This window comes from Aspergillus wentii (genome assembly GCF_001890725.1).
Source record: "Aspergillus wentii DTO 134E9 unplaced genomic scaffold ASPWEscaffold_5, whole genome shotgun sequence".
In the NCBI taxonomy this organism is placed as follows: Eukaryota; Fungi; Ascomycota; class Eurotiomycetes; order Eurotiales; family Aspergillaceae; genus Aspergillus; species Aspergillus wentii.
This window is the reverse complement of record NW_024467836.1, coordinates 2,408,225-2,428,926: the sequence shown is the minus strand read 5'-3', so window position 1 is coordinate 2,428,926 and position 20,702 is coordinate 2,408,225. Positions and strand designations below refer to the sequence as shown.

At 50.5% G+C, this 20,702-nt stretch overlaps 10 protein-coding genes across 10 annotated transcripts; 6 read left to right on the top strand and 4 right to left on the bottom strand.

The window, feature by feature from the left end:
- Positions 1–50: 50 nt before the first annotated feature.
- ASPWEDRAFT_585770 (putative amino acid transporter) lies at positions 51–2,093 on the bottom strand. Its single transcript, XM_040838392.1, has 4 exons — positions 1,530–2,093; positions 1,304–1,484; positions 797–1,260; positions 51–752 (listed from the first exon to the last, which is right to left on the bottom strand). Exons 1-4 carry the CDS (start codon positions 1,938–1,940, stop codon positions 192–194), a joined length of 1,617 nt encoding a protein of 538 aa, XP_040688238.1. The 5' UTR covers positions 1,941–2,093; the 3' UTR covers positions 51–191.
- Positions 2,094–4,329: 2,236 nt separating this feature from the next.
- On the top strand, positions 4,330–5,589 carry ASPWEDRAFT_158494 (purine-nucleoside phosphorylase; the record flags this gene model as incomplete). The annotated part of the gene is made up of 3 exons (XM_040829749.1): positions 4,330–4,418; positions 4,465–4,612; positions 4,664–5,589. Coding segments are annotated over 3 exons (1,064 nt in total), but the record flags the coding sequence as incomplete, so codon positions are not given.
- Positions 5,590–5,681: 92 nt separating this feature from the next.
- ASPWEDRAFT_52750 (putative rhamnogalacturonase) lies at positions 5,682–7,435 on the top strand (the record flags this gene model as incomplete). Its single annotated transcript, XM_040837783.1, has 3 exons — positions 5,682–5,877; positions 5,931–6,508; positions 6,557–7,435. 3 exons carry the CDS (start codon positions 5,682–5,684, stop codon positions 7,433–7,435), a joined length of 1,653 nt encoding a protein of 550 aa, XP_040688236.1.
- A 305-nt stretch (positions 7,436–7,740) lies between these two features.
- Positions 7,741–9,779, top strand: ASPWEDRAFT_136738 (sugar porter family MFS transporter). The gene is made up of 5 exons (XM_040829349.1): positions 7,741–7,923; positions 7,978–8,053; positions 8,098–8,811; positions 8,859–9,149; positions 9,200–9,779. The coding sequence occupies exons 1-5, from the start codon at positions 7,847–7,849 to the stop codon at positions 9,569–9,571; spliced, it is 1,530 nt and encodes a 509-aa protein (XP_040688235.1). The 5' UTR covers positions 7,741–7,846; the 3' UTR covers positions 9,572–9,779.
- A 37-nt stretch (positions 9,780–9,816) lies between these two features.
- On the top strand, positions 9,817–11,789 carry ASPWEDRAFT_185036 (uncharacterized protein; the record flags this gene model as incomplete). The annotated part of the gene is made up of 5 exons (XM_040832055.1): positions 9,817–10,204; positions 10,249–10,283; positions 10,332–10,786; positions 10,863–11,013; positions 11,063–11,789. The coding sequence occupies 5 exons, from the start codon at positions 9,817–9,819 to the stop codon at positions 11,588–11,590; spliced, it is 1,557 nt and encodes a 518-aa protein (XP_040688234.1). The 3' UTR covers positions 11,591–11,789.
- A 454-nt stretch (positions 11,790–12,243) lies between these two features.
- Positions 12,244–13,154, top strand: ASPWEDRAFT_158487 (glycoside hydrolase family 75 protein; the record flags this gene model as incomplete). The annotated part of the gene is made up of 3 exons (XM_040829748.1): positions 12,244–12,415; positions 12,466–12,837; positions 12,894–13,154. Exons 1-3 carry the CDS (start codon positions 12,323–12,325, stop codon positions 13,152–13,154), a joined length of 726 nt encoding a protein of 241 aa, XP_040688233.1. The 5' UTR covers positions 12,244–12,322.
- A 53-nt stretch (positions 13,155–13,207) lies between these two features.
- On the bottom strand, positions 13,208–14,526 carry ASPWEDRAFT_173968 (uncharacterized protein; the record flags this gene model as incomplete). The annotated part of the gene is made up of 3 exons (XM_040831157.1): positions 13,208–13,777; positions 13,824–14,278; positions 14,328–14,526. The coding sequence occupies 3 exons, from the start codon at positions 14,524–14,526 to the stop codon at positions 13,208–13,210; spliced, it is 1,224 nt and encodes a 407-aa protein (XP_040688232.1).
- Positions 14,527–14,862: 336 nt separating this feature from the next.
- ASPWEDRAFT_185033 (uncharacterized protein) lies at positions 14,863–15,416 on the bottom strand (the record flags this gene model as incomplete). Its single annotated transcript, XM_040832054.1, has 3 exons — positions 14,863–15,195; positions 15,238–15,321; positions 15,367–15,416. The coding sequence occupies 3 exons, from the start codon at positions 15,414–15,416 to the stop codon at positions 14,901–14,903; spliced, it is 429 nt and encodes a 142-aa protein (XP_040688231.1). The 3' UTR covers positions 14,863–14,900.
- A 1,546-nt stretch (positions 15,417–16,962) lies between these two features.
- On the top strand, positions 16,963–17,730 carry ASPWEDRAFT_112677 (uncharacterized protein; the record flags this gene model as incomplete). The annotated part of the gene is made up of 2 exons (XM_040828346.1): positions 16,963–17,449; positions 17,510–17,730. 2 exons carry the CDS (start codon positions 16,963–16,965, stop codon positions 17,728–17,730), a joined length of 708 nt encoding a protein of 235 aa, XP_040688230.1.
- A 189-nt stretch (positions 17,731–17,919) lies between these two features.
- ASPWEDRAFT_173965 (peptidase S41 family protein) lies at positions 17,920–20,119 on the bottom strand (the record flags this gene model as incomplete). The annotated part of the gene is made up of 2 exons (XM_040831156.1): positions 17,920–19,931; positions 19,978–20,119. 2 exons carry the CDS (start codon positions 20,117–20,119, stop codon positions 17,920–17,922), a joined length of 2,154 nt encoding a protein of 717 aa, XP_040688229.1.
- Between the last annotated feature and the right edge of the window lie 583 nt (positions 20,120–20,702).

The window sequence follows — 20,702 nt, the reverse complement described above, 5'->3', positions numbered from 1 at the left end:
CTAGTTTTAACGGCGCCAATCCTTCAGACACTAGCACTGTCAACCCCGCCTCTCGGAGGAATGTCTCTCGGAACGAGGCAAGTGACTGTCGATCAGCATCTGATCTCGGACGTTTGGTCCGTTCGGTGGAAGGGAACCGATAACAATAAACAATAATAGATATATATTCGATAATACAATATATAAACACATCAGTCCGTCAGCGCACCGAGGCTCTTCTTCAAATACCCCTTGACACCACTCCCGCCCTTGGCCTCTTCGTCGTTATCCACGTAGAAGCGCCGTTGGGCATCAAGATCGATCGTGCTGGCGTCCACCCACCACGCTCCGCGATAATATATCCTAGCCCCAGCATAGACGACCAGAATCGCCACAACACTAACGTAATTCGCGAAAAAGGTCTTCGCCGACGACGCCTCGTGCAACGGCCACACGCTCAGATAAAACTCGATAATAATCAGCAGGATGCACCAGAACAGTGACCAGATCGCGGCGTATGGGTACGTCCATGATTTCCAGGGTAGGTCGGACACGGACCGCCCTTGTGCTTTCCAGGCGTATCGCATGCGGATGTGCGAGAGGGAAATCATGCCCCAGCCGAACAGGGTGAAGAGGGAGGTGAGGTTGGATAGCCAGGTGAAGACTTCAGCGCCGCTGTTGTTCACGTTGAGATAGGCCAGGCCGCCGCCGACGAGGAGGGTTGCGGTGAGACTGGCGATGGGGCGGCCTTGTTTGTCCGCTTTGCCGAAGAACTGGAGGGTCAGTATCTGTGTTGATAAAAGATGGGGATACATACAGATGGAGCCATTTTGAGATGCGCCAGGCCCATTAGATTGCGCGATCCAGCATAGGCAGAGACACTGCCCGAGGAAATGACAGAGATGAAGATGACAGCATTCATGATGTGTGCCAGAGCAGGAATGCCAGCATTGCGATAGGCAATGACAAACGGCGACGCATTACTTCCAGAGCCACCGAACAGATTGTGGTCGTTGGGAGACACAGCAATGGTGATCATGAGCGATCCGATCACATAGAACAGAGACAGACGCATCCAGATGGAGCCAACAGCTTTGGGAACAGCCTTGCGCGGGTTCGACGTTTCAGCAGCCACCATACCGCAGTATTCAGAGCCGGACATGGCAAAGATACAGGTGGGCATGACGGAGAGGAAGCCTTTGAAGCCGTTGATGAAGGGCTCTGCATTCCAGTATCGGAAGCCAATAGGGCCTCCTACAGGGCCACCGCCAGCAGAGATGACTATGAAGTCAGTATAGAACAGAAGAGGAGTGGGTGGTCATACCAATTAGCGAGATGATGACGACAATGATCCAGGTGAATTTGATCGTCGATGAGACGACTTCAACTTCGCCAAAGAACTTGACGGCAAAGACGTTGACAAAGATGATGACGACCCAGAAGATACTAATCCACGCAGCAGTTGGCACTTTGTCGGTCCAGAAGCCGAGGACAGTCACCACACCCTACCGAGTCAGTATTACTTCAACCGGTGGAAGAAGAAGATATACCTGCAGCTCGTTGGCAACAGTAATCCACCCCATGAACCAATATGCCCAACCTAATGCAAACCCAGCCGAAGGATCAACAAAGATCGTCGTCCATTGCACAAACGCAGACGGCAGAGGATACATGACCGCCATCTCTCCGATGGAGTGACTGACAGCCCACACCATCGTTCCTGACAGAATATACCCGATGAATATAGAAGCCGGACCACCACTTGCGAGCGAAGTACCACTGCCCAGCCATAATCCCATCCCAATCGAGGAACCCAGCGCAATCATGGTCATGTGCCGCGTGCTAAGCGTGCGATGCAGATCGGAGGTGGCGCCATAGTCGACATCAACAGCCCCGTTCGGACTGAGAGTCTTTTCGACTCCATTGGGGGTTTTAAAGTCGGATTCAGTAGAACTCGCCATGTTGGTTGGTGGGATGGAATTGCAGCGAGATGAAGGGGATGGGCTTATATACTCGGGATGAGGCAGTGCGATAAGTAAAGTGGTATGAGCGCGAGATACCTAGCCGTAGGACGATAACAATGCGGACACCTCCTATCAAACACGCGGCTTAGTGTCTCGAATGTTTCTAGAAGCAGGGATAGGGCGAAACGGTGATAGCGGAGAGGAAGGTGATTTGCTGGGGAGATAAGATAGAGGAGATGAGCACGATGATATCTGAGGGTGTAGGATGTAATAAATATCCGATGATATCCGCTCCATCACTTGTTCAGGTTACATCCATCTTGTTTGTATTTAGATTAGAGTTATAGATGAGCTGTACTCTCCGCAATATGCATGTCCAGGCTGTATTAACCTGAATGGCACCATCCTTATCGCCACAGCCACCCTGACCGCTTGATGCGCGCCGGAAAAAGCAATTCTTGCCCAGCATAAGAAGCCTTGCCCAGTCACACTACATCCAGCCTCGCCGGTGATGCCGAAATGAACACTTCACCTTCACCCACGAGGCCGAGCTTCCATTCCTTGCCCCTAATGCATGACATTCTAGCCCGATTCGAGCTGGAATGGGATGCAAGTCAGAGTTATGCATATTGACCATGGTTTGCCGTTGAACAGGAGTTCTAGATCCGAAGTGATTCATGGTAAGTCCATTACTTAGTTTATTATAATATATTAGATTGAGACAGGGTCCGTCGGGTTATCGTAAGATAGTTAGCCTGGACACATAATATGTGGACGAGTGACACAAAGCTATCGATCGAATAGCCTGCCGTCGAGTCATCTACTCAATCTTGTGTAACATTGTCACAAGTCTCCCCACATTTGTGGCGGATTTTCTCCATTTCCAACTCTGCCGGAAATGGATAAAGGAACATCTCGTCCTGCCGCTGTCACTCTGTTCGTGTAACATTTCCAAGCCACGCAGATGCATACTCCCAATAGTGCGGATACCACCTGGAAACTCCCAGTCAATGATACCAGCCACTTCATCTCCCCGCACAAGGATATTAGCCGATTCAGGTCGCCATAAATACAGGTGGAGGCAACCCCCCATCATGCTTTTCAGCCATTGCCTTGATATTTTCCCAGTCTTCAATGTCTCTGCCGTCCTCGGTCTCGACAGTTGCAAATCTTTTCTGGCCCGGGGGTGGAACTCTTAGATGGTCTCGAAAGGCCCAAACCGCTGATGCGGCGAGAGAGCGCGCCAGTCATAAAAAGAGCCACCAGCACATCTCTGTATTCCTATGCCTTGAGGCGGTTTAAGCGATCGCAGTTCTGTCGTCAGTTGTCGCGGATGGATAAATAGCTTTTCACGAGATGTCTCGGACAACTTCCTCCGTGCCCTTGGTATCTCCTCACCATGGATTCTTTCCATCACAATATAGGTTTGATTCTTTCGCACAAACGGGCAATAGACCTTTGGTACCGGAGAGACGTATTTTCAGCGACAAACTTCATCGTCGCCGCTTCAGTCAGGTGGACCCAGCGCCCTGTGTTGACGATCTGTGTCTTGAAATGGGAATGCAAACTCCATCACGCGAGTAGAATCGGGCTGTGGTTTTCAGAGCCAGAGGAGTCAAGAAACGGATCAGTCGCTGTTGAATGCCAGGTGTTCTGTGCCTTCATGCTGGACATCTCTCTTGTCGACAGGCGCCATCTTCAGGGCGGATGGCTGCGGCACGAAGCTGTATTCATCTCACGCTGTTAAATTCCAAAGAAAACTGCATGCAGTCCGTTGGATAGACTTCAATCATTTTCTAGTCATTATCGTTCTAATCCGACCAATGTTGCTGGCAAGATGACTGATTGAAGAAATATCTGGCTGTCTTGCCCCTGAGGTCACGTGCCTCATAACAGGTCCGCTGACACGCTGCTGTACAAAACGTTTACAGCACAACACTGATCAAGGTGATGGTAAATACGACATCCCATCTGTACATCTGAATTGTGAATAGTACAATCATCGTCAAAGCTGTCTTCCAATTTCAGCAGTAGTAAGATATGGTCGATCTGAGCCAACGGAGACAACGGCTCAAATATATATCGTGTGTCGGAATCTACAATAGACTAGAAGCGCAATAAAGTCATGTTTCTCTGGACGAAATGGAAAGCTGATCAGTCCTAAAAGAAATAAATAGGCCTATAATGATTTCATCTCAAAAGGATACTACTAGGTCATCATTCCTTGCTTTATCTGCTAGACAGCTGCATATATCACGCCACTAAACACGTACCCACTACTAGCTTTGTGTAACTGAGATCCCCGCATTTATTGAACTCGTGATGTCTCTTTTAAAAATCGTATTTATCCTGCATACGTCCTATACTCTTACCTAATCTCTATTCACTATGAGTTCCATCATTCAATATACACAGGGCGCTATTGGCTTCAGTGGGCGTCCAAGAATTGCACCGAAAGTGTTTATCTTCACTATGGTGAGACTTAACAGGCCAAGAAACGCCATGTTCTAACATTATATAGTTTAAAAAAGAAGCAACAAATTGGCTGTCTGATGAGAGTAGCTTGGAGATGGGCAACAAGATCACCCTGCCGGGTCTTTACCGAGGATATGAACAGATACATTGCACTGCAGATAATTCTGTATGCTTGGTGGTAGTAGGAACTGCCTGTAAGGACTATGTTCAATTATAACTATAATGATCACTGATATTGGATACAGTAATCAACGCAGCCTTATCAGTCTCAGCAATAATCTCATCAACCATCTTCGACCTATCAAAAACATACTTCCTCCTCTCAGGCATCGCAGGCGTGAATCCCAAACAAGCAACGATTGGCGCTGTTGCATTCGCCAAATTTGCCGTCCAGGTCGATCTACAAATGGAATACGATGCGAGAGAAATTCCCTCGACATGGGAGTCTGGCTATGTTCCCATGGACGCCGAGGATCTGCATGGGTCGGAGGTGTACGAGCTGAATGACAATCTCAGACAGATGGCTATTTCCTTTGCTCGGACGGCAGTACTTGAGGACTCGGCTGCTGCTGCAGAGAACCGGGCTCTATATGACATACCTGGTGGTAGATATCACGCAGCTACACTCAAGCCCAACATCGTGGAAGGAGACGTAGCCTCGTCGAATGTTTTCTGGCATGGAAATCTCCTTTCCGAAGCCATGGCAAGGACGTTCAAGGTGTATACGTCTGGAAAGGCTGAGTATGTCATGGCAGCACAAGAGGACACGGCGATTCTGGCGGCTCTATGGAGAGCAGCGCTTCAGAAGCAGGTGGACTTTTCGCGTATCATTCTCATGAGGGCTGGATCCAATTTTGATCGGAGTTATTCAGAGTCTGAAGTTCCTTCTATTCCGTTTATCTTGGATCATGGAGGAATGGGACCTGCGATTCGCAACTTGTATCTATCGGGGATGAAGGTCGTACAGGGGATTGTAGATGGTTGGTCTATATTTGAGAAAGGAATCGAGGCGGAGAATCACGTTGGTGATATTTTTGGGTCGCTTGGCGGTGTTCCTGATTTTGACAGATAGATTGATTAGATTGACGAGATCAATCGTACATATGATCAATAATGTGACTGCGCCAAGATAGTGAAGCCGTGAAATTACCCAATCGAGCAAAGATAATCCACCACTGAAAGAGTTGCCCGCACAATCCCTCGGCCAGCTTTACACCGAGTCGTATATATATGCGTGTTTTCTGACAGGATGAGGAATCAATCATGTTTCTACTCATCTACTATCTCACCCTGGTGGGAGGTGCTATCGCAGCCCCTTTCCTACAAAGGCTCAACGATACAACACATGTTATCGGGAATGATCTGTGGAATATCACCATCGGCCGACAATATGGCGTCAAGTTGTACTACAAAGAGCACGATCTAGTCGGTGATGCATGGGGGCACTATGTCAGCTATAGTACGTTTACTGATGTCTCTAATATACAGAAACACATACAAACTGACCATCAGACGGCGCTCAATCCGATCTAAACTGGACATCTGGCGACATCCACCACCAAGGCGACGACTATCTCGACGTCCGCTTCACCGCAAACGAAGGCGACTTCCACTGGGTCATCTTCGACGGTCTCGCCGGCGCATACCAATACTTCATCAACCGAGCCTTACCAGTACTAGGCGAATTCCGCACCCTCTTTCGTCTAGATAACACCACCTTTCCGAACGGTCGAACGAACATCAAAGACGAGGCTCTGCCGACTCTATCCGACATTCTGAACTCGACCAAAGTGCAGGATGAAACATGGCAACGCGCCGACGGATCGTATATCACCAAATACGACTTTAGCACGTTTATCCGCGAGCAGGATTACTACGGTGTGTATGGCGATGAGTTTGGATCGTGGTATATCCACCCGGGAAAGGATTACTATAATGGGAATCAGCTGAAGCAGGAGTTGACGGTGCATCGAGAGAGTGCGACGGGTGACGCGGTGCAGTTGAATATGATCCACGGGACGCATTTTCAGGCGTCGTCGAGTGATGCTTTTCCGGATGGAAAGGTCTGGGGGCCTTGGTTGTGGTATTTGGTATGTCTGTTTTTTCGTTGATGAAGGATACCATTAACAGATGGATAGAATGACGGGTCGAAATCGGATGCAAAGGATAGAGCAGACAAGGAGTTTGCATCGTGGCCGTATACGTGGTTCGATGATGCTGACTATCATTCTCGAGGATCTGTTTCTGGTCGGTTGGTTCTGTCTGATGGACGAGCTGCATCAGGGGCATCTGTATTCCTGGGCGATAACCATCCGAACAAGACGGCGCTGGATATGGGGACACTCTATTATTATACCAGCCAAGCTGATGACAAGGGGAATTTCATCTTTGAGAATGTCCGCACAGGAGAGTATGGACTGCAAGCGTGGTCTGATGGAGGAGAAATCCGGGATGTATCAACGACGCTGCAGTACAACGACGTCAAGGTGGAGGAAAAGGAGAACAAACTCGGCCAGATTAACTGGGATAGTCCGCCACGGAACATCATCTTCCAAATCGGCGACTTTGACCGAAAGACGCTAGGCTTCAAATACGGCGGGTCTCCATACGAACACGCCGTGGTGGCCAGATGCCCGAAAAACCTCACCTACACAGTCGGAAGCAGCAAGACAGAAGACTGGTGTTTCGGACAATCCTCAGGAACATGGCGGATCCTCTTTACCAGCAACACGACATCACCAGCTACATTGACGATATCGCTGGCGGGCTACTCATCGGGAACAACGGCACAAATCCTGCTCAACGGAAGCAAAATCGGCAATCTGACTTCATTATCGAATGATCCCGGGTTGTATCGATCGGCGACGACGGCGGGAGAATGGCGGGTGGTGCAGGTTGAGATTGGCGGAATGAGGAGAGGCTGGAATGCGATTGATTTGGAGGTGCAGGAGAGCAGCGAATGGCGGGGATTCATGTGGGATAGTCTGCTGCTGGCTGGTGACGTTGTTTCATATTAGGCTGAGTCGCTTAATTTCATTGATCTGGTGAGTTCATGAGTGTCTGGTGAGGACATTGTAGGTGACTTCTGTATAGCATCAAGATCATCTATATACTATTACTACATACTTCTACTACTGTATCTTCCACTAATCATCTATATCTACATACTATATCTTTATATCTAATAATCAATAATCTTCTCTCCTAATGCTCGGTTAATTATATCAACCGATATAACCGACGGACCTCCGCATTCCCCTCTTCTCCATGATTTGTTCTCCATCTTGTCATCCCCGGAGAATCTCCACATTCCACGGTTGATCGTTGCTGTTTCCAGCCATCCTGTGTCTCACCACCCCAGAGTCCGGTGGGACGTGTAGATATAAAGCCATCTTCTTCCTTTTGTGTTTGATGCATCAGCAGGCAAAATGTATCGCATATCCAATATCTATGTTCTCGCCGCCTTTGGCACCATTGGCGGTGCCCTGTTCGGGTTTGATGTTAGGTAAGTTCTATGCTCTGTTCTTCTACACTTAACTGAATGACGCTGACCAGTCAGTTCGATGAGTGCCTGGATCGCCAGTGAACAGTATCTCGAGTACTTTAACCATCCTGATTCCAACCTTCAAGGCGGAGTATGTCATCTCTATCTGCTGTGTAATGGATCCTGACAAAATAGATCACTGCCTCCATGTCCGCTGGCTCCTTTGGCGGTGCCATCGCAGCCGGCTTCATCTCCGACAGCATCGGCCGACGATACTCTCTCATGATCGCCTCTGTCATCTGGATCATCGGCGCCGTCATCCAGTGCAGCGCACAGAATATCGCCCATCTCGTCGCCGGCCGTGTCATCAGCGGTCTAGCAGTCGGCATCACATCGTCGCAAGTCTGCGTGTATCTTGCTGAGCTCGCCCCCGCCCGCATCAGAGGTCGTATCGTGGGTGTCCAGCAGTGGTCGATCGAATGGGGCATGTTGATCATGTATCTCATCGCGTATGGATGCTCGATTCGCGTCGATGGTCCTGCTGCGTTTCGGATCTGCTGGGGTGTTCAAGCCGTGCCGGGTGTGATTCTGCTCGTCTCGCTGCTTTTCTTTCCCGAATCCCCTCGATGGCTGGCGGGTAAAGAGCGCTGGGAGGAGTGTTTGGATACGCTTGCCCTCATCCATGGGAATGGCGATCGCAACGACCCTGTCGTGCAGGTGGAATGGGAGGAAGTCCAGGAGGCAGCTCGCCTGGCGCACGAAGCGAAGGATGTTTCGATCCTGGCCTTGTTTGGACCGAAGATCTGGATGCGTACGCTGTGTGGCGTGAGCGCGCAGGTGTGGCAGCAGTTGCTGGGTGGAAATGTCGCCATGTACTACGTGGCATATGTCTTTCAAATGGCCGGCATGGTGAGTATCCATCTATACAGAGTAAGTCAAGATGCTAATGATGTCAGTCTGGAAACACAACTCTCTACTCGACCGCCATCCAATATGTCATCTTCCTCGTCACCACCGGCCTCATGCTCCCCTTCATCGATCGCATCGGCCGTCGTCTTCTCCTCCTCTCTGGCTCTGTTCTCTGCATGATCTGCCACTTTGCCATTGCCGGTCTGATGGCCACCTACGGCCACTACGTCGATGAAGTCAACGGCGATGCGAACCTGCGCTGGATCATCAAGGGTCCAGCCGGCAAGGGCGTCATCGCCTGTTCCTACATTTTCGTCGCCATCTACGGCTTCACCTGGGTATGTCCTCCATCTACCACATAATCACATACCATACTAACAATGTCCAGGCCCCCGCAGCATGGATCTACGCCTCGGAAGTCTTCCCCCTCAAGTACCGCGCCAAAGGCGTCGGCATCGCCGCCGCCGGAAACTGGATCTTCAACTTTGCGCTGGCGTACTTTGTCGCCCCCGCGTTTACCAACATCCAATGGAAGACGTACATTATCTTCGGTGTCTTCTGCACGGTCATGACGCTGCATGTGTTCTTCACGTATCCCGAGACGGCGCAGCGATCGCTGGAGGAGATTGATATGTTATTTGAGATGGATGTGAAGGCGTGGAAGACGGCGAATATCCAGGGCCAGTTTGGGGCGGAGGTGCAGAATCGCAAGGGGAGTGTTGGGGAGAAGGATGCCGCTGTTCATGAGGAGAAGGTTTGATCTGAGGTTATAGATAGTATAAATCTAGAAATAAGCATTATTCGTATTCCACAGTTACAGAATGCATATGCATGATGTATAGCCCCAATAGCACATATTTACTAGGTCTCAGGTTACACAAAATAGCGATCGGCATAAAACAAAAATGGCTGGCTGAAAGTGAAAACGCATGATGATAATATCCCCTCTTTTACTGGTTAAATACGAGACTAGGTATCCCCTCGTTCCTTCAACCATCACCCAAGATGCTCGCCCTCATCCTCTCCTCTCTCCTAACTCTCTACATAATAAACACAATCAAAAACCTCCTCCACCACCGTAACCGCGCCATCCAAACCGGCCTCCCTTACATTCTCCTCCCCGTCTCCGAACACAACATCGCATATCTCCTGCTCTTCGAAACCCGCTTCCTCATACAGCTCATCCGACTGCTTCCACCATGGCTGGCGGATTACTTTTACATCAGCTCGTTCAAGTCGCGATGGTGCGCAAAGGAGCGGTTTCATGAGAAATACGGACCGGTTTATCTCATCGCGTCGCCAGGGAGTTTGACCTGTGCTGTTGCGGATGCGGGGGCGATCAGTCAGATTTTCATGGATAGGAGGGGGTTTCCGAAGCCGGTGGAACAATATGGTATTTCCCCTGCACTGAGTATGGCGTATGTGCTGATGATGTAGAACCGGTTGCCATTTTCGGTCCGAATGTCGTTACTGTAAGTCGTCTATACTGTAGATGGTAAGTATAAGTACTAATTATGCAGTGTTCCGACCAAGACTGGTCGCACCACCACCGCTATACATCAACCACATTCAACGAAAAGAACAACGCCCTGGTCTGGTCAGAAACCATCCGCCAAGTCAAACAAATGACAGAATACTGGGTGGATGAATACTCCACCAGTCCGACTGAGTTTCTGCTCTCCTCGCCCAGAGACGACATCCTCAAATTCACCCTCAATATCATCTGCAGCGCTGGGTTTGGCGTGAAACTGCCCTTCCGGCCAGCGCCCGAAGCAACGACAGAAGATGCATTGGGCTTGTTCAAAGATGCGATCTCCCCTCCACCGGGGTTCCATTTCACCTTTCGCGGTGTGATGGGGTATCTGCATCATAATATCATGTCGGTGTTTGTGGCGAATGGTCTGCCCAAGTGGATTCCGCGGGGATGTTTCCCATTCTTCAAGAGGACGTTTGAGGCGGACGATGATTTGAGAAAGTATTTGAGAGCGTTACTTGAAGAGACGAGGCAGAGTGGAGTCAAGAATCACAATCTGCTTGAAGGGATGGTGCAGTCGCAGACGGAATCGGAGAGTTCGCGTGATAAAGGACTCTCGAACGATGAGGTTCTGGGGAATATATGCTATCCATGATCACTCTGACGATCCATTCGAATGGGAATACACTCACGTCTATCCCAAACTCATCACTCCGCTATGCGTCATGGTATGTCTACTCCCTTTTCAAGCATCTCGACCAAATACTAAAAGAACAGCTCGAAACCCTCCGACTGTATCCCTCGGTGGTCAGTCCTCCAAAATGCACCTCGTCCTCACCAGCAAGCATCACCATAAACAACCAAACCCACCACATTCCCCCTCACACATCCGTCAACCTCAACTGCGGCGGTCTGCACTACTCGAAAGAATACTGGGGCGAAGACGTGCACACCTTCAACCCATCCCGCTGGGATAAGCGGAATCGATCTAGCTTTCTCGCCCGAAACGAGGGTATCACGGGTCTTGTCGGACCAGGTTTAGAGTCGAATAGTATCCACAGACCCGTCCGCGGTGCGTATTTGCCATTCAGCGATGGATTCAGGGGGTGCATGGGGAAGAAATTCGCGCAGGTAGAGTTTGTGGTTGCGGTGGCTGTCTTACTACGCGAGTATAAGATTGACCTTGCTGGTGGAGACATCGTAGAAGCGAAGAAACAGGCGCAGAGGGTGCTGGATGGGAGTGCGACAGTGCTCACGTTGAGTATGCGTGAAGAGGTGCCGTTGGTGTTTCGGCGAAGATCATAGTATACATCCTCTATAAGCGAGGTTATATTTAGGATAGATTCTGCAGACGTATGCTGTCAGATTATAGATAACCCAAAATAGATGCAGTCTTCAGCTGAAATGTGACGATATTGTGATATTGTCTCAGTTGGATGATCATTCCCTATTCTGGTTAGAATGAAGCTATCCATGATGTCTCGATTAGGTGATGGACTGCGAGACTGATATGAACTGTTGCATTTGTGATTGTGATAATTCTAGATTTCCTGAGTCTACTATCTGAACATACCATTTACCCAGTCGGTCAAGATGAAATAAACTCATTCACCGAATAATAACAATGACTGCAGATATGACAGCTGACAGCCAATAAGCGAGCCGAGGTACATAAAAAGCCCCCAAACCCAGACCAAATTCTTCTTTCAGTAAGGCCCCCATCGTCAACGGCCAATGTGAAGATGACTACAGTCTCCAGTCACCCTGTAGTATCCATGACAAACTGGAATAGAGGATATCCCCGTTTTGGCAGTCTCGCGGCCTTTTTCTCAATTGGTGCATCAGCACTTGTGCATATCCGGGATGGATCGACAGGTTCAGACGGTGATCGGTGGGGCAGTACTATATTGTAGCTGTAGAGGAGAGAATAGATGGCTATAAAAGGGACTGGTTTCTCTGGATATCTCAATCATAATCACAATCACAATCATTTCATTCATCTTCTCTTTCATCTTGTCCTCTATCTTCTCTATCAAAATGCGTCTTCTCACTGCTGCTGTTGTGTCCGCTGGCATTGCCTCGGCCTACGATATCCCCGATAACCTCAAGCAAATCTACAACAACCACAAGGTACTCCACCTCACCTTCCCATAAATTCACTCAATTGACAAGTTGGACAGTCCGGAAAATGCCAAAACAAACTCGCAAGCGGCTTCACCGACGGCGTTGACGGCTCCAAAAACTGGGCCTACTGCGGCGACATTGACGGTGCCATCTTCCTCCACAGCTCCGCCAATGGAGGCGAGTACGACAACATGGACGTCGACTGTGACGGGGTCAACATGCACGGCGGTGCGTGTGGTAATGACGGGACGAGTCAGGGTGAGACGGCGTTCAAGGATACCGTTGCCAAGTACGGGATTAGCGATTTGAATGCGAATATTCATCCGTATGTGGTGTTTGGGAATGAGGAGGATAAGCCGTCGTTTGATCCACAGGAGTATGGCATGGATCCGTTGAGTGTTATGGCTGTTGTTTGTGGGGGGCAGGTGGTGAGTTTATCTTATACATTCTTCTATATGTGATACAGTGGCTAATGATGATGCAGTACTACGGTGTCTGGGGTGATACCAACGGCGGAACATCGACTGGCGAAGCATCCATTTCTCTGGCTCAGCTGTGCTTCCCCAACGACAAGATCAGCGGCGATAACGGCCACGACGAGGAAGACGTGCTCTACATTGGCTTCACCAACGGCAAGAAGGCCGTCCCTGGCAGCAAAGCCGACTGGAAGGCCAAGGACACCAAGACCTTCGAAGAGAGCATCAAGGATTTGGGAGATAGCCTGGTCAAGGGCTTGAAGGCATAGATGGGATAGGACAGTCATGTAGTACATTATCTAGTTCAATACATCGTAAATCATCAAACACATTCCACCATTTCCATCTCCGGTTTGGCATCCAGCAGAGGTTGAGTAGGCTCAGCATCAGGAACAGAAGGCAGCGCAATCCGACTCTGCAGATTGACTCGACTCACAGCCCTCCAGTACTCGGCGACATCGTTCAAGCCCAGCTCTCTAGCCAGATAAATCAAACACAGCACATCCGACCGCGAATGCGACTCGTCCATCTGCGGCGCTCCACCCGCCCAGTCGAAGCCGGTGATCTGCGCGATATCCTCCATGTTGGCGTTTGCCTTTTCGCAGATCGTCTTTACCGATCGTAGCGAGCTGATGCGCTGCGCGATGAGTGCATTGACTGCTATCTTGGATAGTTCGGATGACCAGGCGTCTGTCGTGACGATGCGCTCGTCGGGAATCCACGGTGTGTATAGACGTTTCAGGGCGTTGACTGCTTCGGCGGATGCCATGCCTTCGGAGACGATATGGCCGATGACGACGCGGTGAGGATAGAGGAGATCGCGAATGGCAGTGCCGGGGGTGATGAATTCAGGGTTGGAGAGGACGTCAAAGGTGCAAGAAGAGGATTTGAGCTGTACCGTCAGTATATGAAGTTATCTAGATAGGTGGGAAGCTCACCTCCTTTCCAATCCAGTGGACAATACCACACGGCGCAGAACTTTTCTGGACAACAATCTTGTGCCCCGTCGATATGCGTGCGATCGTCCGCACAGCCGATTCCAGATGGACCATATTCAACCCATCCTCACCATCAGACTGTCGCAGCGTATCATTATCCACACATAAAAACACCAAATCCGCCCTCGCGATGCAACCCTCAACATCCGCCGAAAAGGAAATATTCGGTAATCGCTTCCTCTGCACGAGCTGATACTCGCTCGCCTCGCTTTCGGTCTCGTCCAGCGGCACCGAACTCATCTCGGCATTGATGCTATTCAACAACTCGTCCACCCCCGGTTCGAGAATGGGCAGACAATCTGAATTCCACGCCGCGATGCGGTGGGGGTCGAAGTCGACAACGTGGAAGTGGATATGCGGGTTTTTCGACGCAAGGACAATCGCAGTTAAAGCGCCTGCAGCTGTTAACATGGCTCAGTGGAGGACGTAAAATTGAATGCGCACCCACATAGCCCGACCCGACAAAACACGCATTGCGAATCTCAAAAACCCGTCGCGGTTTTTTCATCTCTATTGATTCTGAATACGTGTGTCCTTTCACGACAACACGCGGGCTGTCTTCGATGGCGTCGTGATCATTGCGCCGACGCGAGAGATAATAAGCCAGACCCGCCAGCACAACCAACAGAGGGATAAGGGGCATATTGAGCGAAAAAAGGCTGGAAAAAAAGGTCAAAACAACCATTACTCCGGGAAGAACGCCATTATATTATAGATAGTTAGTGTTAGTAGATTAAGGAGGGGAAGTGGGAGACGCGTCTTTTGTACTCGAAAGTCGGTCTACAACGCTGGCGGCGATCTGCAGGGCATCGCTGCGTGGAGAGCCGTGAGTGGATCACACTGGCCACTGGTGTTTGGGCAGGAATACTAGCTGTTTAGCTTGATATCTGGGCTGCGGTGATTGGTCCAGTTGTCAATTGTGGTGGTGTGCTATTTAAAGTCATAATGCACGTAGTAATTTGGAAAATTCACACATGTTCGATACTTGACATAACAACTGGCAGACAAGTCATGATATCAGGCCACCACATTTATACTATCATCGCTTATTAGCCTTATCAACCTCAAATAAGCTATCCACCTCCAACGACCTCCCATCAGCTCAGGAACACAAAACCACACCACGCCCACCGAAACCAACGTAAAACCACCATATATAAAGCCCGCCTTCGCACCCAGATCCGCATACAGGGTGCTGATAAGATACGGCACCGTAAACGAGACCACAAACGTGGTAACCACCGAGACAGACACAGCCAGGTTACTCGTTCTCTCTTTGACATGGCTGACCTCGCCGAAGATGACGTAGGCTCTGAAACGTCAGATGGGGCTGTGAACGCAGAGGGCAACGTACATTGATGCCCAGGATAGGCCGTAGAAACCGAATGCGAGCATCATTGAGGCGGCCATGAAGAAGGCGCCGGCTATCAACAGTGGTCTGCTGGTCAGAGTCAGAGAGAAGAGATATAGGACGAAAACATACCGACTTCCGATGACATCCACCAAGGCAAATGTAGCCAAGTTGAAGATCATACAGGCGATATTCAACGGCACATTCAGCACAAATGGATTTCCAATTTGCTGATTTTTGAAGAATGATGCACTATACTAGGACACGAACACCTGTCCGGCGATCTGCTGGAAGAGCATGACCAGAATGGCGATCCATGGACGGGTCTGACCATTACCATCGATCATCGGTCAAAGATGGATCACAAACCCGGTTGTTCTTATCGAATAATTCCGAGTCAGACTGGTGTGAGCTTGTTCAATCCGACCTTTCGACACAAGCCTAGTTTGTCAGCTACACTTATGTCTTGTCAAGATAACTCACCACCTCGGCGACTCGGGCGTAAACGGCAAAAGCGACAACAAGATAACCGGAACGATAAATTGAAGACCTGCAAGTTAGCCACTACAACATTGCACTATGCACCTCATCTACTCTGAACTTCGGATAGAGTGACGAGCCGGTTCAGACAATATTTGGACTGGGATGCGACTCCGATGGGCAATACAAATGCTTTCTCTTTGGCCTCGTCCATTCTCTACAGTCACCACATCCTCCTGATTGATGTTGGTCAAGTGGCCGAGAATCCTGCACAGGAAGAGATAACCAGCGCTGCAGCACAGCACATCCCCATAATCACCTGCTCCAAATGACACGGTCCTGTCCGTTCCTCATGCCCCAAGAGCTCCTACATGGCGTCTTCCTCGCACAGTCTTTTACACGCAGCTAAAAGCACCAACACTTGTCGCACAACTGGGTCGCTGGCCCAGCAGGAGTCTGATATTCCTGCATGAAGTACGAAAAGCTGGGATCCTTTGTCGGGAACAATGCGATTGTTTGAGAATATGGCTGCAAAGCATGATGATTGGCAGCTTGTCGCTTCTAGGGCTGAAGTTGTGGATCCTGGTGATGGTCCGAGATTCCACACTCTTGATTGTCAAGTATATGGAATACGCGTATAGCGTCAACTCGATACTCTATATTCTCTCAATACTGACGAATACAACCACAAAATCCAATATACCATCGATTCTGAGTTGACTTTAGTCGGGCATGTGATATCCGCCTGATAATATCAAAGTGTACACTTCCGGCCAATCGTCAGCCACAGCGACACGATCGGCCAGAAACCGGACGCAAAAGTCCGAATTCCAACCTCTTCCTATTCCGCACTATTCAAGCCAAATTCAATCTAGATCGACAATATCGGCAGACCTTGTAACACAAACCCCGAACATCCCTCGGCTTCGGGCACTTTATCAGCGAGCTGAATGCCGATCACTGTCGGGATACCGATATCGTGTCGAGTCAAAAGCGTAAGATACAATGTGAAGCAACCATCTGTATGGCTGTCACAATTCTAGATCATCCCTTGCGTCCGATTGACGGGTTTTGGAGGCAGAGGGGCCATGTCACCTCCGTCACGGTCGTACAGGAAGGTGGTGCGGATGGTGTAACATTGCCATTTTCCCCTTGCATGGTGACTTTGACGTTCTTATATCCCTTCTTTCCCACTTCACTCGGCTCATCTTTATCAACTCCATCAATTACCCTGGCTAGTATATTATCATGAAATCCACCCTCCCCCGCATCGCCTGCTTCCACGGCGGCGGCTCCACAGCCCCCATCTTCAAACTGCAATGCACACAACTCGAACGGGCCGTCGAAGATGCCTTCAAACTGGTCTACTTCGACGGCCCATTCACCGCCCCCGCTGGAGCAGGCATCCTCCCTGCCTTCCGCGACTTCGCGCCCTTCAAATCGTGGTTCACGAAAGACGCACACGGGGCCGACTACCCCGACGGAAGCGGGTATGATAGTATCGGCCGGGACGGGGTGGAGCGGGTATGGAAGATGATGGAGGAAGACGACAGCTCGAGCGGGTCATGGGTTGGCGTGCTGGGATTCAGTCAGGGGACGAGGATAGCGAGTGGGTTGCTTCTTGATCAGCAGCGGAGGAAGAGGATGGGGGAGCTGGCAGAGGGCGGGATCGAGTTGTTGTTTGGGGTGATTTATATGGGGGCTTATGGGCCGATGGAGTCGGAGATTGCGCATCGTATGTCTTAGATACTTATATACAATGCATATTCAAGATGGATGGATGCTAATGATGCAGGGGCCTGCGACGACGACGAGCGGATCTCCATTCCGACAATCCACGTGCACGGGCTCAAAGACGCCGTCCTCCCTCTCTGTCGAGAAAATCTGGCTGCGTATTTCGATTCGTCGGCTGCGACGTTGTTTGAGATCAATTATCACCATGCGATGCCGTGGGCGAAGGGGGATGCGGTGGGGTTGGCGAATCGGATGAGAGAGATGTATGGGTGGGTGAAATAGATAGATATAGCGTAGACTAGATGTTTTAGAGGTAGATTGGAGTTTATGGTTTCAAGTGTCAAGGATTGCTATCGAATGACTATCATCTGATACTACCAGTTTGAAGGAAAGGAAGTTGAAGTGAAGTGCTCATATTGTCTATCATATTAAGCGTTATACACTAGTCATGAAGAAAAGAAATCATCCTATCTAAGCAGTGCTACTAGGAGTAGCAGAAGCGGTGGCCGAACTGGAAGGCTTTCCAGAAGGAGTCGCCTTGTCAGACGAACCAGCCACACACTTGCCATTGCCCCAGAAAGTGCGAGCAGCCTTGGCCCAGCTGGTGCCAGGACGGAGAATGTTCTCGGCAGTGTAGAAGAGTCGGCAGTCCGCGGCCTCGTAGACAAACTGCAAAGGAACAATGCTGTCCTCGGAAGCGTACTGGTTCTTGAGGTTGACGTTGAACTTGCCAGGCAAGGCGAGATCCTTCAGACCGGGAACAGTCTCGTTGAATCGCTTCATCTCCTCGGGGGTGAGAAGAGGCTCGCCGTTCTCGACAGAGGCGGCTTGGAGGCCTTGAGCTTCGCTGACAAAGAGGTCAAAGGTCTGTTGCTCGGCTGCCTGGCTACCCTTGACACCACCGATGGCTTGCATGGGTCCATCCTGAGGTCGGCCACCGAAGACGAGGCTCTTGACGCCCTGGTCCTTGAGGTTCTCGCTGAAGATGGTGCAGGTCGAGGCGCAGTATCCATCGGTGACGAGAAGAATGTTTTCGGGCTTGAAGAGGGGGGCGGTGATGTCGTAGTCTTGAGCAAGCCCTGGTGTCTCAGAAGTCAAGGTGAGGTTGTTGGAAAAGAGGCTCGAGACGTTCTGGCCCATGATCTCGTGGGGACCATACAGATCCGACACGGTTTTGAAGCCGCGTTTCTGATCCGGAGTCACAGCGGCTGTGCGAGCGAATCCATTGAGAATTCTAATTTCCATCAAGTCTTCTGGCCCGTCGTTGTAGTCGAGGTAGCCGTATGTCTTTCCCATGAGGTTGATGGCTTCGTGGAAACGGAAGCGTCCGGCATTTTGGATGGGCGCGTTGGGGAACAGGAATTTGAACAAGATCTGACCGAGCTCGACAAGACCTCCACCGTTACCAGTGACATCGATCACCAACTTCTTCTTGCCAGCTGCGGCGGCCTCCTTGAGGAATTTGGCGGTCGAGTTGACAAAGGATTCCAGGTAGGGGGTCTTGACTGCGAAGGTGGGAATCAAGAGAACCGCCACATCCTGAGTGTCCTTCTCGTTGAGGAAGTATCCGGAAACGAAGTTGTTGGGCTCGCGCACAACTGCCTTGGGGAGCGTCGTTGGGGCAGGCATTCCAGAGACACCGGAGGAAGGAGTGGGAGTGGGAGTAGCCGACAGCAGGGCAGAAGAAGAGGAGGCAGGAGTGGCGGACGAAGAGGCAATGGCGGACGAGGAAGATGCCTTCTTGGGGATGCAAAGATCCTTGAAGATCTCCTTGCCACTCCCGTAGTCAAAGCTCTTCGACTTGGGGACGGCCACCGTCTGGGCCTGGCGAGTGGTTCCGTTGCCGAATTCAAAGGTGTAGTTGGACTGCCCGGGCCAGACGGTGGACACCGTCCATGTACCAGCGGCGGTAGAAGATCCAATGCCGCCGCGAGCAAAGGTGTGGAAGACGCTGTTGTACAGCGCATCGGGGTCTTGGTTGCCGGCCTTCATGGACTGGCTCTTGAAGAAAGTCTCGGCATCTTCGCCATCGACCTTGACGACCGGAGAAACCTGGTGCGAGCCGTTCCGGAGAAGGGGAAGGTCGTTTGCGGCGTAAATTTGAGGAAGCTGCAGGCCGTCGCTCGACACCGAGACGACGGGCATGGTAATCTGGTAGTTGAAGAGCAACTGGGAGCACATCCCCTGGATGCTAAGATGGCCATCGTGGGCCGAAGAGAGCAGGTTGTGGATGGCGACATCAAAGTCGGTCTGGCTGGCGTACTTGTTGTTGGCTGCCTGCTGTTCGATAAAGTCCAAGCCACCAAACAGATCGACTGCGGGCATCAGATATCCAGACGGGGGGTTCTTGAGGATCTCTGTGGTGGACTGGAACTGCAGGTACTTTCTGGCCTCGGCGAGGAACTCGATGGCTCTCTTGGAGTCGAACGGGATCGTCTGCAAGCATTCATGGACAAGGTCTCCGGGGAGGTAGTGGTCCACGCCTATCCTGTTAGCTTATTCACTCTGCATAAAAGGGAAAAGACATACTCATTGGGTTCTTGAGATAAGCGGACTTCCATTCTTTGAAAGTATGGCTGAGCTGGGCACAAGGCTCTTGGGGAGCGCTGCTGGGCAGAGCGGCTGTCAGGGTGGAAAGACCACCGACAATCGCCAAAAGACTGGAATACATGGTGATTGTGATTGAGATGCTTGAAGCTGACTCCAGATTGAACGGCGATGGAGGGCATATTTATGTATGTCAGACATGATGGCGTAAGGCTGTTTGTTGATCGCCATCCTGGAGGCTGTGTGGACGGCAATAGTGCGAATAGCATCATGGGCTGTGATTGGAGATTGCGATGGGCGCAGGATGAGCCTGTTGGCTGACTATTATTATGTTCTTGGCCAGCTCACTGCCCGCCACAGCCATCGGGTCCACATTGTATATCACTGCTGGATCGAGTATAAAGGCTGCCACGAGCCTCAACGACAGTTCGACTAGTCCAACTGTCGGTGTTGTGATTGGAGAGACAACACAACCAGCCTTACTGTGGATTTGGGGGCCATTTGGCAGTTCCTTTCAACGGGTTAGTGCCCCCGATGGATCTTGGGCAAGCAAGCTCCATGCGATGGGAGGCCTGACATCTGACCACGAGGATCAACAGTTGAAAACAAGTTTGAGGTTTGAAGGATCGAATATTATTATTTGCCAGACAAAGAAAGAACGAACGATGGCCAAGACGAATAGGGGGTGTCATGTGATTCCTTTGTTC

What these genes read in the sequence shown, in the direction of transcription:
- ASPWEDRAFT_585770 (XM_040838392.1), bottom strand. Translation starts at nt 1,940, where the DNA reads ATGGCGAGTTCTACTGAATCCGACTTTAAAACCCCCAATGGAGTCGAA. An exon ending in CTGTTGCCAACGAGCTGCAG is followed by an intron (nt 1,485 to 1,529) that starts GTATATCTTCTT and finishes CTGACTCGGTAG; the next exon opens with GGTGTGGTGACTGTCCTCGG. An exon ending in CGTCATCATCTCGCTAATTG is followed by an intron (nt 1,261 to 1,303) that starts GTATGACCACCC and finishes CTGACTTCATAG; the next exon opens with TCATCTCTGCTGGCGGTGGC.
- ASPWEDRAFT_136738 (XM_040829349.1), top strand. Translation starts at nt 7,847, where the DNA reads ATGTATCGCATATCCAATATCTATGTTCTCGCCGCCTTTGGCACCATT. An exon ending in ATTCCAACCTTCAAGGCGGA is followed by an intron (nt 8,054 to 8,097) that starts GTATGTCATCTC and finishes CTGACAAAATAG; the next exon opens with ATCACTGCCTCCATGTCCGC. An exon ending in CCATCTACGGCTTCACCTGG is followed by an intron (nt 9,150 to 9,199) that starts GTATGTCCTCCA and finishes AACAATGTCCAG; the next exon opens with GCCCCCGCAGCATGGATCTA.